The 17,629-nt window shown below is 33.2% G+C and overlaps 1 protein-coding gene across 1 annotated transcript in view; it reads left to right on the forward strand.

The window, feature by feature from the left end:
* The first annotated feature begins 5,182 nt into the window (after positions 1 to 5,182).
* Positions 5,183 to 17,629, forward strand: part of LOC136969233 (zinc finger protein 271-like) — a 320,380-nt gene continuing 307,933 nt past the window's right edge. The window contains exons 1-3 of the mRNA XM_067263325.1: positions 5,183 to 5,358; positions 8,025 to 8,109; positions 10,928 to 11,079. Of these exons, the coding sequence (XP_067119426.1) occupies positions 5,209 to 5,358; positions 8,025 to 8,109; positions 10,928 to 11,079 (387 nt within the window). The 5' untranslated portion in view covers positions 5,183 to 5,208. The remainder of the gene's footprint in view (positions 5,359 to 8,024; positions 8,110 to 10,927; positions 11,080 to 17,629) is intronic.

Genomic DNA, 17,629 nt, shown 5'->3' on the forward strand with positions numbered 1-17,629 from the left:
GCTGTGAAATCACGTGATATGAAATATTACGTCAAAGTTCAGCTAATTCTGAGATTAACTCATCAGGAACACGTCAGAGGTGTGAGGCGTGGCCGAGACGATTGAGTAGTCACGTGACACGCTTCGTATGTGTCCGCCATCTAATTTACCGCTCCGCGACGAAATCGAGCTTGGATAATCTTGAAGCTAGATTTGGATAATATTGCCAAATGTATGGTGGTAGTTATTATGTTAGTGTTGTGCAGGTTTTAGAATGTGAAAAAAAATTAAAAATTTTAAGTTTAGTGAAATTGAAAATATACAATATAACAGGGGTGGCCAACTTTTGTGTACATAAGATGTACTTTTTATCTTAAAAAGTAGATCTTGTGTACACAAAAGTTGGCCACCCCTGATCTATACAATAATTTTTTGTAAATACATTTACAGAAGTAAATATGTAATAATAAATACAAATTTTTGAAATGAATTACTATTCTTTGTAAGCTAAAAATTAATAATTGCACGACTTTTTATATATTTATTTGTTTCAAAAGTTGATATAATAAATTTAAAAGTGTATCATGAAGTGTTGTTCTTTATTTATGAAACATTTTTTACTCAAAAATTATTTAATACATTTATAATATTTAAATATTACATCGATAAATTAATTTTAAAAATAATTCTTCTGATAAAAAAATATTCGATTTAACATAAATGAACAGTAACGCTTTGATGATCCGTTAAGAAAATGACCGGTACTGTGACGTCATAAAACTTACAAGGAGGCCTTGAGTAATGACGGCGTCGAGTCTAGATGCTTGAGGAGTCGGACCGATCGGCCATAATATGAAAGAGCGTTAACAAAGACAGGCAAGTAAACTCAGTGCTATTGTTCGCGTTGTAATAGTAAACAAGGGTACACACTGAAAGTTAACAGAAGTGAAGAGGTAGCATGTCACTAACTCACGTCATAGTTTGTAGATGTGATATAAGATAAACAAATATTGTTCCTAGAACCCATCTCGTTTTTATCACTGCTCTTGCAAACACCATTGTTACATCGTCCTTTTCTTCGTTTTCTCCTCTCAATTCGGCGATTGATGCTATTTCGATGATTTAAGGTGGAGAGTGGAGAGTTAATGGGAGCCGTATGTATCTCCATTAGGGTGGATGCAAACGTGGTGAGGCATGGAAAAGCGGAGACGTAAACGCATTTTCGCCGCGCTGCTGCCCAACCACTCTACTTACGTTTCAGCGCATGCGTACAGTATTCAAGATGGCGAACCATACGACACTCCCGTTATCCACGTGTTTACAAATTTTGTTTTGTACGGCTCGCTTTATTTAACTAGAAGATTTTGGATGAGACATATTTACTTAGATCGAGAAAGAACTGGTGTACAAAATACGTTTATTCTTCGATCAAAATCTATCGATAAAGAATACTATTTCGACTAACATTCCTTTAGATTTTCCTTTGAATTAAATTATATATCATTATTTGTGTAGAATTTGTGCTAAATTTATTATCTTTCCTTTATTCTAATGTCAGTCATTTCACTTAACTGCATCGATCTTTTTGCCATTAAAACACCACGTGATTTTATTTTCTCACGTGACTACAAGACAAACAGTTATTGGCTGATAGAAACGAGTCATGGCGGACTTAATGACGATTTCACTCGTTAATAGAATTTGTAAGTTTTATAAATCTCATCCCTACCCTGAAAATTAAGATTTTTCCATTTTATAATATTTTAAAATATAAAATATTTAAAAAGTTAAATATGATAACAGATGGCGCCAGCATAATTTCAAATGTTTCCGGGAAAATTGAGTAATTGCTGATTTATGCTACATTCGAATTTTTCTTTCGAATGGAGAGGGAGAGAGAGAGAGAGAGAGTTCACAGAATAACTTAAATATAATATACCTTTAATGTTTTCACAATTATTATTTTATAAATCGGAGATATTTCTCGTCTTCGAATTTTTTCCTTTTTTCCTACATGCGTTCCTATATGGAGGTTTAGGAATTTTAGCGGCTACTCTGTCTTTCAAGTTTTACGCGGCAGACTCCAGGGAACTGTCCTGTGTGAGGATGACCCCATTTTTAAGCGCAGAACTCCTCCAATTAGTACTGTCGAAACAAGATTTCTACTCTTCCGACACGCGTCGGAAGTTGGACTGTTTAGCACAGTGGTCCCTAAAAGGGGCGTAACGTCCCTATGTTGGTGGCTAGTAAATCTAAAAGACGAAAAATAGCAAGTGGCGACAGGAGGCACTTCAGGTATTTAAAAAGTTAAATATGATAACAGGTGGCTAGTAAATCTAGAAGACGAAAAATAGCAAGTGGCGACAGGAGGCACTTCAGGTAGAGTATTAGACTGTGACCGTAGGCAAAGGTTGGGGTCACTGACAATCTTTTTCTGAGCTCTTTTAACTTATAACGGGTGTGAAGGAATATTGCGTTTAATGATTTCCAGATTTGGAGAACAATGTACGGTAAGGACACATAGTGTGAATTTTATAGAAAAGTTTTTCCTAAAAATATTTCCAAATCTTTCTCCCACAAGAAAGAATGGGTTGGGAAGCGTTTGTTTATATTAAATCGGCGCCTATGGCGGGGGCTACATTGGCCATACCCTAGTTACAGCTCTGCGAACAAATATAACAAACTTTTATTTTTGTAACACAATGTTGCCATTTAGAACATATCACACAGGAAACACTTTCAGAGGAAGAAGGTTGGTTTATTGGTGTGAACGGCTTGGTATTAATTGGTTAATACCAATTAATTACACCAATAACGGCTTAATTGGTGTATTTCGTGCTTAACGCCCCTCTTCAGTTTTGTTATTACATATTTATCAGCAAATTGATTACAGGTTTACAAATTTACAGAATGGATTGAAAAACTTAGGATACGTGTACAATGGTTTATACAATAAAACTTCGGGTAATTAAACTCAGGTAATTAAGTTTTATTGTATAAACCAGCGGTTCCCAACCTTTTGTTGACCAGGGACCACTTTGATTTCATTGTATTAGCAGGGACCACAAGGTTTAAAAAAATAAACTGTGTCAATCTAAAAATAAACTTTAATTAAAACTTTTAACATAAGTAATCGTTAAACTCAAGAGTAACATGCTTTAACAGTACTATTATAATAGAAAACATAACATTTTTATTAAAAATTAAATTCAGTTTGTATCAATGTGGAAATAATAATTTACTGTAAAATGAATAGAAGTTTTAAATCTTTCGCGGACCTCTGGTTGGGAACCGCTGGTATAAATCATTGTACGCGTATCCTAAGTTTTTCAATCCAATTCTGTAAATTTCTAAACCTGTAATCAATTTGCTTATAAATATGTAATAACAGGACTGAAGAGGGGCGTTAAGCCCGAAATACATATCCGTTCACACCAATAAACCAACCTATTTCTTCTGAAAGTGTTTCCTGTGTGATATGTTCTAAACGGCAACATTGTGCTAAGAAAATACATATAATAGAGCAACCAAGATATAACAAACTTTTGTTAAAAGTAAATTATAAACTGTGGGTTCTCACGTAATGTTAATTTTGCATTGAATTTCTGCATTAATTATACTATTTTTAGTTAATTGCAACTGTCGTTGTTTTCCACATAACTATTAAGAATTATTTTAGTGTTGTTTCGCCCAAAAAATAATCAAATTTATATTCATTGTCCTTTTTTAGTAGTTTTATTTATTTAGTTTACAAATTTACTTGCTTTTTAATTTTTTTTTAAATATTAACTTTTAATTATAAGAGTGTTAACATTGAATTATCAGGCTACGCAGTCAGTGGCAAATCTAAATAGGGACTAATAAGACTCAAGCCGTGGGCTCCAAGTGTCAAGGGCGCACAAAAATTGAATTACAGTATTATCAAAGTTTAATACGTTTTTATTAACATTTCATAAATATACATATTTCAACTCTAATTTTGATGTTATTAAAAATAAATTTTAATTCCCAATTTAAAAATTCTTATTTTATCAAAAATGGGGCCCTGTTGTAATTCAATAAGCCCTAGACCCCGAAAAACTTAGATTCACCTCTGTACCTAATATAATGTAAACCGGAAAGTTTTTAGGTTTTAAGGAGATTAAATATTTCATTTTTACATTCTTACTATAAACATTTATAGGTGCGTTTTAAGAACAACACTATTAGCCATATAACAAGTGATTTTGTAGCGTCAAAGTGTCACGTGTACTAGAATCTAGTTTGTTCCATCAACACTGAAAGTGTACCCCTTGTTTACTGCTTCAACTGGAACAATAGTAATAAGTTTCCTCACCTTTGCACCAAATTTCGAGTGAACATTTATTAATTAACTAGCAGATAGGCCCGGCGTGGCTCGGGCAAAAGTAACGATAGCGAAGATTAAGATTATTACGTTATAGTCACAGAAGAAAAAGAGTAATTTCATCAACAAACTAAATATTTCTAAAGAAAAGTCGAATTTGAAAATCGAATATTCTAATATTGTTCGATTTTCACGACGTGTTCTGATTATATTGTTCGATTTTCATCGAATGTTCTAAAGAAGAAAAGTCGAGAAAAACCGAACTAATCTGTTTAAATTTGAAAATCGAATATGATCTGACATATTACTCTATTTCTTTTTTTTCCTCCAGCGCCAGTAAATCTTGCACGTCGCTTTCTCTTGTTCTCCATTGTTACTTAACACTTCCATTGTTGATGGAAGTGTTAAGCCTTAATCCTGTCCCTCTCCCCGTGGGGAGGAATTTCGAAAAATCCCCTCTTAGTGAACGTTTTCGTGACGTACCGTAACTATGTACCAAATTTCAACTTTCAACTCTTAACCGTTTGGGCTCTTAACATTTCCATTGTTACGTAACACTTCCATTCTTAACGCTTTCATTGTTGACACTTCCATTGTCACTTCACACTTCCATTGTTACTTAACACTTCCATTGTTGATGGAAGTGTTAAGACTTAATCCTGTCCATCCCCCCGTGGAGAGGAATTTCGAAAAATCCCTTCTTAGTATGCGTTCTCGTGACGTACCCTAACTGTGTACTAAATTTCTACTTTCAACCCCTTACCGTTTGGGCTCTGCACTAATTATTATTATTATTATTATCAACTCGTCTCGATTATATATATAGATTAATTCTTTAATTAAATACAGATTGTTGACATACGAGAATATCGTAAATCGAGAAAATGAAGATAAAACAAGAGGTAGAAACGGAATATCCGGACTTTACAAATGAACGAAACGAAGAGAAATTTAAAGTCGATTTAAAGAATTTCAAGAAAGAATTTAATACAGATGTGAAGTGTTATAAAACAATTAAATCGGAACCTTTAGAGGTGAGTGAAAAATACTTTATTGTAAGATCGTACAGTTTCTTTAAGGACGAAGAACACAACTGAAATTCTAAAATATAAAGTGGGAAATAGAGAAATATATATTTTTAAATAGTATATTTATATAAATAAAGGCCCCAGGAGCATTAAACAGAGCTACGTTATTTTCGACTTCAAGTAAAAGTCATTTCGGCTCTTTACAATGAAGTTTGACGTTTCGACCACGATGTTCGTTTTAAAAACAATAACCCTTGTTTTACTGACGGAATTTTGTAATCCCACTGTCTTTAAAATTTTTTATATTGTGTATACGTTACAGCTGACTGGCAATTATCTGTTTCTATAGAACGAAGTCACGTTTTGCACAATTGTACGTTTTACTTTCTTAATTGTTATATCTTCATAACAAGTAATGCATTTCTGTCAAGTTTGACCCTCCTTTTTTGCAAATCTCCACGTGTTTAGAATTTCTGAACTGGAAGAGTAAAAAAAAAACCTTTTTCGTGTGTGTGTATAGATATATATTGACGTTTATTTGGCTTAATATTTCAGGATGTGGTAAAGATAAAGGAACAAAACTTCGCATAGTAGATTGTATATAAAGGACATTTTTGCTATTAAAGTTTGGTTGTGATAGGTCAAGAGGAAGGATAGATAGATAGAGGGTGGTCACGTGCAGAAGCGTGCGGTGACATTTATTAATAGAGAAGCTGTGCCGGCCATGGATTGAATCATTGGAAGCGTTATACGATATTTTGGTGTGTATCATCCACCAGCTTAACCGCGAGGTTGTGCTATACGCGCATGTTTTTAATCCAGCAGTTAGATTCTAGCTGCTTTACACCATTCAAATAGTTTTTCCGTGGAAGCTGTCTCGTATTCGACAATATGGCTCTTCCATTGGGAATAGGCTTATAGGAATTTATATTAGAAATTATCATCGTTTTTCACATGTAGTTTAGAAATTTGTAATAAGATATATAATGCGGTTATAAAAAAATATTAATTATAATTAATTCAAAGTACGTTTAAATATAAAAATAATCGCACAATATGTATTTATGTTTTATAAAATACAAGGAAAGCTGCGCAACAGCTTCCATAGACGGCTCGCCACTGGTTACGTGTCATATCTCGCGAGTGGTCAGACTGAATGATGATTTTACTTGTTACCATTTACAATATTTTATAAAATTATCTCTATCCTCAAAATTAAGTTTTTTGCTATTTTATAATAATTAATAATATGTTAACTTTTAAACCAAAATATCTCAACAGATGGCCATACATACAGTTTTATATATTTATTATGGTTAATAATTAAAAAGTAGTTTTTAAAATAAAACTTTATAACAGCCGGGAAGTAACGCAACCCGTTGCTAGATTTTTTATTATGTCGCAATCAGTAACTATAATACTGTTGTTTAGACAAGTTACGCGTTATTCACGGAAATTTTGTAGTTTGATTAAAAGTAGCTGATATTGCTTCATTTCATGCTTAATTTCATGTAATATTTTGAACGTATCTACTTTCGTATGTATAAATTTATATTTCAGATATGTGTAGTTTGAGTTTAACGTATTATATTTGTAAAATCAATGATATGTAAGCTGTATGAGGTTAAACAGTCCTGTCAGGCCTAAGCAGCAGTAGAACTCTACTCGAGATCGCTCCCATTTTCGAACAACTCCTTTGGAGATTGACAATAATCAAGAGATTGAGTATCACAAAATGCAAAACCTGAAGTTACCTTTCATCGAGAAAAATCCAGCAACGAGTTGCGTAGCTTTTCCGGCAAGAAATTTCAAAATTGTGTGGCATAATCTGTTAGGAAATTTTATTCAAAAACTGGTTTATATTATTAGTTGTTTTAAAATGGCAAAAGCTTAATTTTCAGATTACAGATAAATTGTATTTTTTTAAAATTGTAATTTGTAATAACAAGTAAATCTTCATATTTTTAAACATTTTTTGGGGTTAAGGAAGTCTTAAAACTTGGAGGTTTCAAAAGCTGAGGGTCAAATTTGACACGATTTTTATACTTTCTCTTGTTATATGCATTACAAGACTCGAAAGTAAGAGAAGTTCAAACTTATTTTAATTGCAAAAAAGAAAAGATAATCAACGAGCTGATATTTATTATGACATGGTCACAATGCCGGGCTGCAATTTTTCATTATATTATTCTTTTATTTAATTTAGAATATATATGCTCTTCACCTGAAATGAATAGCGGCTTGCCCCGTGTAAGTTATACTTTTCCTGTTAGTAATAGAGTCGTGACGTTCACGTATCTAACTTCTTTCTGAGAAAACTTTCTAGATCTAAATAACGTGAATTGCAATCTGATTCTTAATAAACTATTATTTACATATTCACATAGTATCAGATTTATTTTATTGGGGAGGAGACTCCGATAAACTGTATACGTAGGCTATATTTGCTGAAAATCAGAAGTCACGTTGTTTGAATTCAAAAATTTTTTTTACATGTGTTAAATAGATGACATACACTACTATTAAAAGAAAGTAGTTAGTAGGCCATATATATATATTTTAAAATTATTCAGTAAGCGTATTTCTATGCTTCAGTTTGAATAATTTTTTTCATTTGTTTTCTATAAAGATCAATCTGTCTAATAATATAACGTAATCTTTTATTATTTCAGATAAATATCAAAGGAGAACCAATTTCCACAAACAACACAAACGGGTCCACCGTTTGGAGTCCTTTTGGTTATAAAATCGAAAGAGGTAGGAGGCTTAATACTATTAATCATATTTTTAACGTATTTAATTTAAAATATACACTCTTTATCTTAAATTAGTAGTTGCTTGCCTCTGTACATTATACTTTACCTACAAGAATATAGTTGTGCCAGTCATTTATTAACTGTTTTCAAAAGTAAAGATTTTGATTAAAATAACGTGACTCTCGATCTTTACCAAAAGTTTGTACACAGTTAATCGGTGTTTCGCACACTTAATCTTTCTATATTGTTTAGTTTCGGCTTTCATCTTCGTCTGTTCTCGAGATGAAGAGAGGACTGACACACAGTCAGACAGCGGCGGCCTTAGGGCGTGGAGAGCAGGGCAATCGCCCGGGGCCTCGCTCTTGCAGGGGCCTCGCGCAACAACTCTAGTAGAAAAAAGTTGATATTTAAAACTTTTTATTTTATCCTTACTATTAGTTATAACCCGCAAACATCATTTTTAAATCCCTGCGTATATCTTTTAAGGCATTTATGTATCTTAGTTTATTATTATTTATAATTTGTCGTCTTTATGATTGCTAACCTTTATAAATCTTCTAATATAATATTTTAAAACTCTAAATTCATTTATTTATAACTTTTGCATTTCTGGTCAATCATCAGAAGTATCTATTTTCAATTCACATACTTTGCACACAGGACGAGGGCCTGGCAAAGATCTGCCGCCCGGAGCCTCGCAATGATTAGGGTCGAGTTATAAACTCCGTAATACTACGTTCGCACACAATCCTCGACTAACTTCGATCTCGATTTACCTACAATCTGGATTGTGACTGTCGCTATTCAAACGTCGTGCCGTTCGCACAGGTAATTCGCTTGAGAATAACCCGGCTATTGTAAGCGATGATAAAACTGGCATAACTACTCTGTAAGTCACAAACACCAACACACAAAATGGAAGTTTTGATTAGAAATAAATACTTTATCTTGCCATATATCTAATAATAGACAGATGTCATCGTCTCTCCAAACATCTTTTTTTATTTCTTTGCCGATAGCCCGACACGTGTTCTGTAGCCATGTTGTATTTTCTCACGCGCGTGGGATTGTGGGATCTCTCTTATGACTGGATCTAGTTTCAAGAACTCTCTCCAGTCAATCGCGATTGAACGTCGTTTCAGTCGAGATTGAAACGGTCGAGGGTGTTCGCACCAAGGCATAGTCGCTGACCTTGGTCACAATCTAGATTGAAATGCTCGTGCGAACGGGTATAACGTAACCGTATTCCGTAAGAAAAGTTTGGATCGATCAAACTTTTACGGTAGGGATACGGAGAATTGGCCAACTGCACATGCGCTAGGTCACTGTCAGTCGATATACAATCGGAAGTTGTGCCGGAAGCAACGGACGAAACTTTGACAAATTGGTTAACGTGTAACTTTTGCCCGAAAATGCCGCTTTTGAATAATATAAAATTTTAAGACAAGAATTACTTTGGTCATAAAAAAGTAGAAAAATAATAAATGAATAAATAATGATAGTGTTAGATCTGGTAATAACTACTGATGATTTTGCGCATGCTCACGGTGAACTGCTTGGTAAACCGCAAAGAAGTTTGTTTTTTTACGGATACGGAAAAGGCCTTACGGTAGTTTATAACTATTGCTATAGATATCCAGTGTAGCAAACATTTACGAATACGGATACGGTTACGTTACGGAGTTTATAACTCGACCCTTAAGGCCGCCGCTGCGGACAGACGGCAGTGAGAATTCACAGGTCTACAATTTTTTTCAAATTACAGTGCAATTATATGATTAAATTCGATTTTTTAAAATAAATACCAAAAAAGTCTGTTGGTATTTGTTTAATTGTTTTTATAGATATATTTTTATGATATTCTGAAAACAGGGGTTCTCCATCAATGGGTGCTCAGAATGCATTGTTACTTCTCACAGGTTCTAAGTTTATAAAGTACTAATTTTATGTAGGCTTATCCTATAAATAAAACTGATCTCTGCTTTAAAAATTCATCCTTTTGCCATTTTATAATAATTAATAATATTAACTGATAGTAACATTTTTTTCGATAAACTTCCGTAACCCGTTCCGGATTTTGTTTCTTTTTCAAATCAAACTCAAAATAATTATGTGCAATGCCATAACATTACACATTTTTTCTTGCTTATCAGAGCTGGTACCACAGTGAAAGTAAATTATCTATCGTTAGCAAACTCGATACATAAACATATCACTCATTAGCTACATCCAAGTTATTTTTTACCTCAGTTATTAAGTACTTGTGCATAGAATACGTATTTAAGATTCAAAGAAAGCATTCCGGAACAACTTCTAATTGGATAGGGACTGTATTAATCACGCAACGATATTTTTTGACCTAGAATGCACGTGAAAATAAATCCTTGTACACTTAGTCGATACTCATACATTACTTGCGTTGAAAGAAGTTTTTATTGCATACACATTCATGTATTATATATGAAACAAAGTGTGAGGGAGTGACACTCAGATACGTAACGCACTGTACAGTACATCGTACATACGCCTGAATTTTCAGACATAAAGTTTTCAACGACAACAAATAGAATTTTGTAAGGTATTTTAAATTTTTGTGCTAAAAAAGGGTCAGAACGTCCAGAAATGGGAAAACACTAGAATATGGTACTTCGGTTGATTAACATAACTTTTTTGTCAATGTGTGTGAAGTTCTTCAACCTTCTTAAAGCTCAATAATTAATTACTGTGCTTTTTGTCGAAAATTTTTGAAAATTGGAAGGAAGGTTTGTTTATCATTATTATTTACTCAAAACTTTTTAACTTTGTAAATTCTACTATAGATATCAAGAAAGAAGAAGTAAAAGAGAATTATTATGTAAAATATGGTATAAAATCAGAATGTAAAGTTGTTTTGAAAAAATTGAAGATTGAAGTAAAGACTGAAGATTGTAAAGAAGTTGTTCATCTTCCAGATGATAATGAACACGTAATGGTAAGTAATACAAATTTTAAAATATTTTACTCATTATTAGTGAAACTTCAATATTAACTTGCTTTTCTAAATAGTTGAAAACAGCTCAATACGCTAATATAAAATTATTCTTTGAATTTACGTGTATTCTGTATTAAATTAATAAAATAAGTATTATATAAGAAAAAATCTAACAACGAGTTGCGTATCTTTTCTAGTATTTAAGAGACTTTATGTAAAAAATAACTTTTATATTATTAATTATAATAAATAAAATTTTGTGTGGCACGATACGTTATACAGGGGTGGCCAACAAGTCGATCGCAAAGCCAATTTTGGTCGATCGCTCGCGATGTCTTGACTTAATGTGTTACACTTGTAACTGAACGCAACGCGTGGCTTTTCTTACCTATCTATTTACTTGATAAGTAACCGTTTTCAGCAACTGACCTCTATATTTTTGGAAATACGTCAACCGAGAAAAATATTCCAGTATCACCAAATGTATTTATAATTGTTTCGGATCTTCATACCTGTGTGAATCGGCATTTGCATACGTAAAGTTAACGAAGACAAAACAACATCAGTGGCGTGCCGTGACATTTGATGATAGGGAAGCTGTGTTTCTGTAAGAAGCCGACTTTCAGGGGCAATCAATTAATTGCGCGTCAAGGCCCGTTCGTATTCGTTTGTTCGATAAGCCAGTAAAAACCGTATACTTCTTTAAATGTATTTTTAATAGATTATCTGACGTACTTAATAAATAAAAAAGTTCAATATAATTACCTCTGTTATTAGATTCAATAAATTTTTTATGCCCACTAAATGCCAATTCTCGCTTTGAGAAAAAACATATAACATCTATTAATTTAGATATATCTATTAATCGTAATTATCTTGTTATAATTTTCAATATTTATTTTATATTGTCTACCAATGTTAAATTCTATTCTATTTTGATATCCAAATTGCTTCAATTTTACGAAATAATCGTCATTCGTCATAAATTTTATCGTCAAAATGTTGAAATTTTTTGTTGACGTATTTATATTTAATTTAGGCATTGGTCTTTCTCTTTTAATAATGTTTTCTTTTTCATTATATGGTCTTGAGCCAAAACTTTTTTAAAATAAATTTTTGAATCACTAGCCACGATATAAGGGCTAAAATTAAAATTATCAGAAAAACTTACTTGGTAAAACAAAATGTGTGACGAATATACATACCTAGTACAAAAAAATTCTTCAATTGTATGAATATACTTTTAATGAAACTTATAATTAAATATAACTTTGTGAAGAAACGTACATAAAAATAACAAAATATTCTTTACTTTTTAAATCTTAAACCAATCCACTTAGTGAAATACCTCCCTACGAGTGGCTAATGAATGGAATCGGAGACGGTCCAGGTAGGTGTGTCCGTGCCAAATCCCGAGGGTGCTGATACCGGTCAATGTCAAATGCCTCTTTTGTCGCGTCACTAGCATATATCAAAGGACGCCACAGGGTTGTTGTAGATTTTAAACGTTTCTCACCATAGCTGTAAAAATCTAAATATGTTAAACTTAACAGATTGTCCATCGTTCGTTTTCTAACTAATTCGTTTTAAAACCAAGTGTTCGCGGAAATTTCCAAAATTTACAACTTTTCGGTCACTCTCGTTAAACTGTAATAATTTCTGTCTTTATTACATCTAATATCATGAAGAGAACAGACCCCACTGTACTCCGCAAGAGATTGGTTCGGTTAAGCTTCTGTTTACGTAAAATTTCAGCTTTTTCATCGGGGTTTTATTTATGTTTCTAATTCCCTGATCGCTTAATTATTTAACTACTTCTTAAGTAGAAATAAGTCGAAACTAGTTACTTTGCATTTGAATATCTGTAGTCTTGAGAAAGAAGTGGAAAGAAATTTCTATGACAACCGATACATAAATCGTAAATAAAGGAAGATAAATTCTAGAGCTTTTTCTGTAACATTGTAAGTCTCATTCATTAAATTTGGTTGTAAACGATGTTGCCAAAGTTACAGTTAATTTTTTATCACTGTACTAGAATTGTACACGTTTTTTCTGCATCCCCTTACAGATGGGACATACTAAATCGTAATATCGCCGGTTTAACATCGAAATCCGTAAGAAATATAAGATGGGAGAGCGGAATAAATGTATAAAATGTTTTAATGGATTTTTTCAAAACTCCTGTCAACTATACAGAACTATCATAAAAACATGCCAGTAAATTCCTAGTCTACAGTGTGCAACCTTTTTTATAACGTGGGCCAGAATAAATTTTACGTTTTTTTTCCGCGGGCCGTAGTAGTTAATTAACGCCTTCTTGTGACTTATAATTTTTTGTCTGCAAATATGAAATAAATAAATAAAAAGTTAATTACTACATTTATTTCTCTTATCGTTTTCGAAAATGTCAAAGAATTGGAAAAATAACTACCGTATTAGCCCGAATATAACGCGACCCCGAATTTAACGCGACTCCAAAATTTTCATAAAGATATTTAGAAAAAAAAATAATACTCATAAAAAAATTCAAAGAAAGTAAAATTCAATCAGATAAGCATTTATTTAGGTATTTATAGCTAATAACACAGGTTACATTCATGTCAATGATCGAGTTAAGCCTAACACACGACTATATCACATAAAAATTAAAAATAAAATTCATGTGTAAAAATGTAAAGAAAATATCTGTTAAATCTTAAACACAACATTTTTCTGAGTAAAACAAAATAAAAACTTAGTCAATTGGTCGATTTACAACTCAGAAAAAAGCATTTGAAAATAGGGTTATAAAACAATTAGCGTTTATTGACTTTCGCGTTAAGGGGTAAAGCGGGTCCATTGACAAATTTTCTCGCAGTAGTACGAAATTTCTACTGACTTAACTTGAATGAGTCATATTTCTTCCCCATTAACAAACAAACCCGATGGCAATCGGTGAAACACGAGATAAATTACAGCGAGTTGAAATTTGATATGTTTATTTTTTGCGTTTTACGTATCAAATTACATTAAATTCGACACAAATAAAGCATTTTTGTCAATATAGAAATATTTTACATTGTTTAAAAGTAGAGAAAATAAAGAGAAGAAAGATGTAATAATAATTTTTCGAGTGAAGCCAAAAATTTCACAATTTTAAGATAAAAAATGGCGTCTGTGAGAGCCCACGTCACTAAAAGGAGGTCCAAACATCACGTGACTAATGAACTTCGAACAAGCGGAGACATAGCCTTACTATAGTAGCGCTATGCAAACAAAAGCGCAGGCCTACTAACTAGATCACATGGTTGTTTTGAAGGGGTCGGTCGAGCTAGGTCTGACGTTCAGTCGCATTTCAATCTCTGTAGGAAAATGTCCTTGTTTATATTACATTTCATTACTTAAACCCCGAATTTAGCGCGAGTCGATTTTTTAACGGAAAATAAATGGTCGAAAAATATCGCGTTATATTCGGGCTAATACGGTATTAATTAGTTATTTTTTCAATTTAATAATCTATTAAAGATCTCGCGGGCCGGATAGAAACTTTTCGCCAGCCGTAGCTGGCCCGCGGGCCGGGGGTTGTCCGCCGTTGATCTAGTCTGCTCATGATTCACATAATCGGGCGAGGGTGGCCGAATATCTAGCAGGCGGCCAACAGCCCACAACCGCTCCGGGATATAAAGTCGGACTTTTTACGCGTGTGTCGCTTCTACCAGCTAAACCGTGACGTTGGTGCTCTGTAAAGCGCGTGCGCCAATGCCTATAATCTGGCTGCTTAGAAGTTGACAAGCAGGTGGCTAAGAGCCCACAACCGCTCCGAGATATAAAGTAGGACTCTTTATGCGTGTGTCGCTCCTACCAGCTAAACCGGGTGAGGTTGGTGCTCTGTAAACCGCATGTGACAATGCCTATATAATCTGACTGATTGGAAACTGACCCGGTTACGACATTTTTTCCGCCACCGAATCATTCGAATATACAATAGCAATCTTATCGTTTTTTTCACATGTAGTATAGAAATTTGTAAAAGATACATAATGCAGTTATAATAAAATATTAATTTTAATTAATGCAAAGTACGTTAAAATATGAAAATTTATATTTTATAAAATACAAGGAAAGGTCATTGGAAGGTGGAAGCGGCGTTTCCATCGCTTCCAATGCCGGCACGCCACTGAACAACATTCTGTCCTGACTGATTTCCATACTGAAGACTCGTCATTATTATCTTTGTCAGGATATACATTTAATTATGATTTTTCGGTTAGAGACATGTGAACTTAGTCTTCCCATTAATGTTAAGGTAATAAAATAAATTCTAAATCTGTCTTTATCTGTAGCTAATTTGAATTAATAAATATTGTTAATAATTACTCATGTTGTTTTAATTTTCCCGGACGTGAGTTTTTTGGCCCGTTAAATCAATTATGTTGCTTTTTACATAGGTTCCAGTTTTACATAGCTAACAGGGTGTTCCAGTACGAGGTGCACTCCCGCGAGCTATTGATAGAGTAGAAAAAAATAAGTCTAAAAATCTTATATCATTCTTCCATTATAAATTTTTCTAGCCCAAAAAAAATCGCGAAAGTGAAATCTTTAATCAAATTATCAGCCAACTGTGCATTTTTATAACAACTTTTTTATATTTACGAACAAATACAGTAGAACCTCGATTATCCGGATTGTTCAAAATAAACAAAAATTTTACAAATTCGCTGATTTGCACTAGGCGATTGCAACACTGTTTATGTAGGCTACGTGATGGGATGCATAACTTTTTTTGTCCCAACCACGTCTCACCCGGCACAGTGGTCCTAAACTTCTTAATACATTTTGCGTCGTAAGAAAAATATAACTTGACATACATATTTATAAATAATTTATATTCAAATTACATCATTTCTATGGCCAAGGGTGGTGTAAGGCATGTGCGACGTGGGCCACCGCCTACGGCCTCGCGGTCCGAGGGGCCTCGCGCCTCGAAGGTTTATGCATTACTTAAAAGCCGTGAACGCGACGAAAAAATTTTATTCGTCATAACACGATAAATAGTTTGCATTTTTACGAATAAAAATTTGACAGTTTCAACTGCTTTTCATTTTATAAAATCCGTCTTCTTGCGCCACCAGAGGGTCTTTAAACAATAGGCAGTGGTAGGTCAGTAGTAGTTTAAATTCAAAACGAACGTTTGTTTTTTGAAAATTTGGTCACGATTTAAATACAGTACAGTATTATTTTTCGATTATGCGGATTTTTCCTTATCCGGACTACCTTCATCCCCAATTAGTCTGGATAATCGAGGTTCTATGTAGTACCAAAACTTATACATTGCAATTGACAAAAAAAATTAAATTATATTTTGAGTTACTAAAAATCTATCTTGAAAAAGTGTCCAAAAACCGATGTTTTTAGGTACCGCCTGTACGGAATGAACTCGTAGCTGCAAATATGAAAAGTTGGGTTTGGAAATTTACTTTTATTATGAGCCAATATTTCGAAAACTTAATAAAAAATAAACGATAATTTTGAACATATATTTTGCTTATCTACCCATAGTCCGCGGAAGTGCACCTCGTACTGAAACACAGTATGTAAACAGTATGTATTTCACACCTCCCCGCCCCACTTAGATTATGCCTATGACAACAAGTCGATCGCGACACATTTTTAAAATAAAAAGTAGATCTTATGTACACAAAAGTTGACCACCCCTGTGTTATAAATCTCTCTATAAATAAAATTTTTAGAAAATGAGAAAATGCATCGCTTTGAAGGTGGACACTAAAAACACTAGATATATTTATTATTTTTAATACTATGAAGACATTGATTAGATATACACAAATTACAACAAATTAATAAACATTGCAATTTCTAGTTTTAATCGGTTTTAAAGTAGCAATTAATTACAACAAAATAAAGTAATAAAATGAGCACAACAGTTTTGCAACGAATTGGGAAAATTGAATAGATGTAAAAATGTTTTCTTATAGAACAGTTCTCCTGACTTTAGGTGGGCTAAATTACTTTATAAAAATCTCATATCTGTTGCTAAATAAGCCTACATCTATAGCAAAAGCTTTTTCTATGAACAAGGGAGCAAATGAGAAATCTTGCGTGATATTTTTTTTTAAATTTACGCAAAAGACCTAACAATTTCTATAAAATTTACAAAAGGATTTATTTTAAAGCAATTTTTCAATATGTATATACAAAATTGCAGGTACAGTAGACCCCATATAACACGGTAGATACGTTCCGTGTTATATGAATCCCTGTTGTACGAGTCACTTAAATACATGAGCCAATCACAGCCCGGCACGTGTCAGTTTAAGGGCTACGGCTGTTTCAATGGTTTTCTTCCATAAAATTAATCGATTCTAGATTAATTTGACTCAACATTTTCAAATCACGTATAATTATATGGGAATAATCCATATAAACTTCGCTATAAACAAAAATTTGTAGGATTACTTACCGAGTGTGCACCGTTCGACGACGCCATTGCTTAAGCTTGTTTTCGTGCAGAGCGGCTCATCGAACGGCGGGCGAGTGTTTCCTGATAAGT

Source organism: Centruroides vittatus, unplaced genomic scaffold (genome assembly GCF_030686945.1).
Source record: "Centruroides vittatus isolate TY-2023 unplaced genomic scaffold, ASM3068694v2 contig_1768, whole genome shotgun sequence".
Classification (NCBI taxonomy): domain Eukaryota; kingdom Metazoa; phylum Arthropoda; class Arachnida; order Scorpiones; family Buthidae; genus Centruroides; species Centruroides vittatus.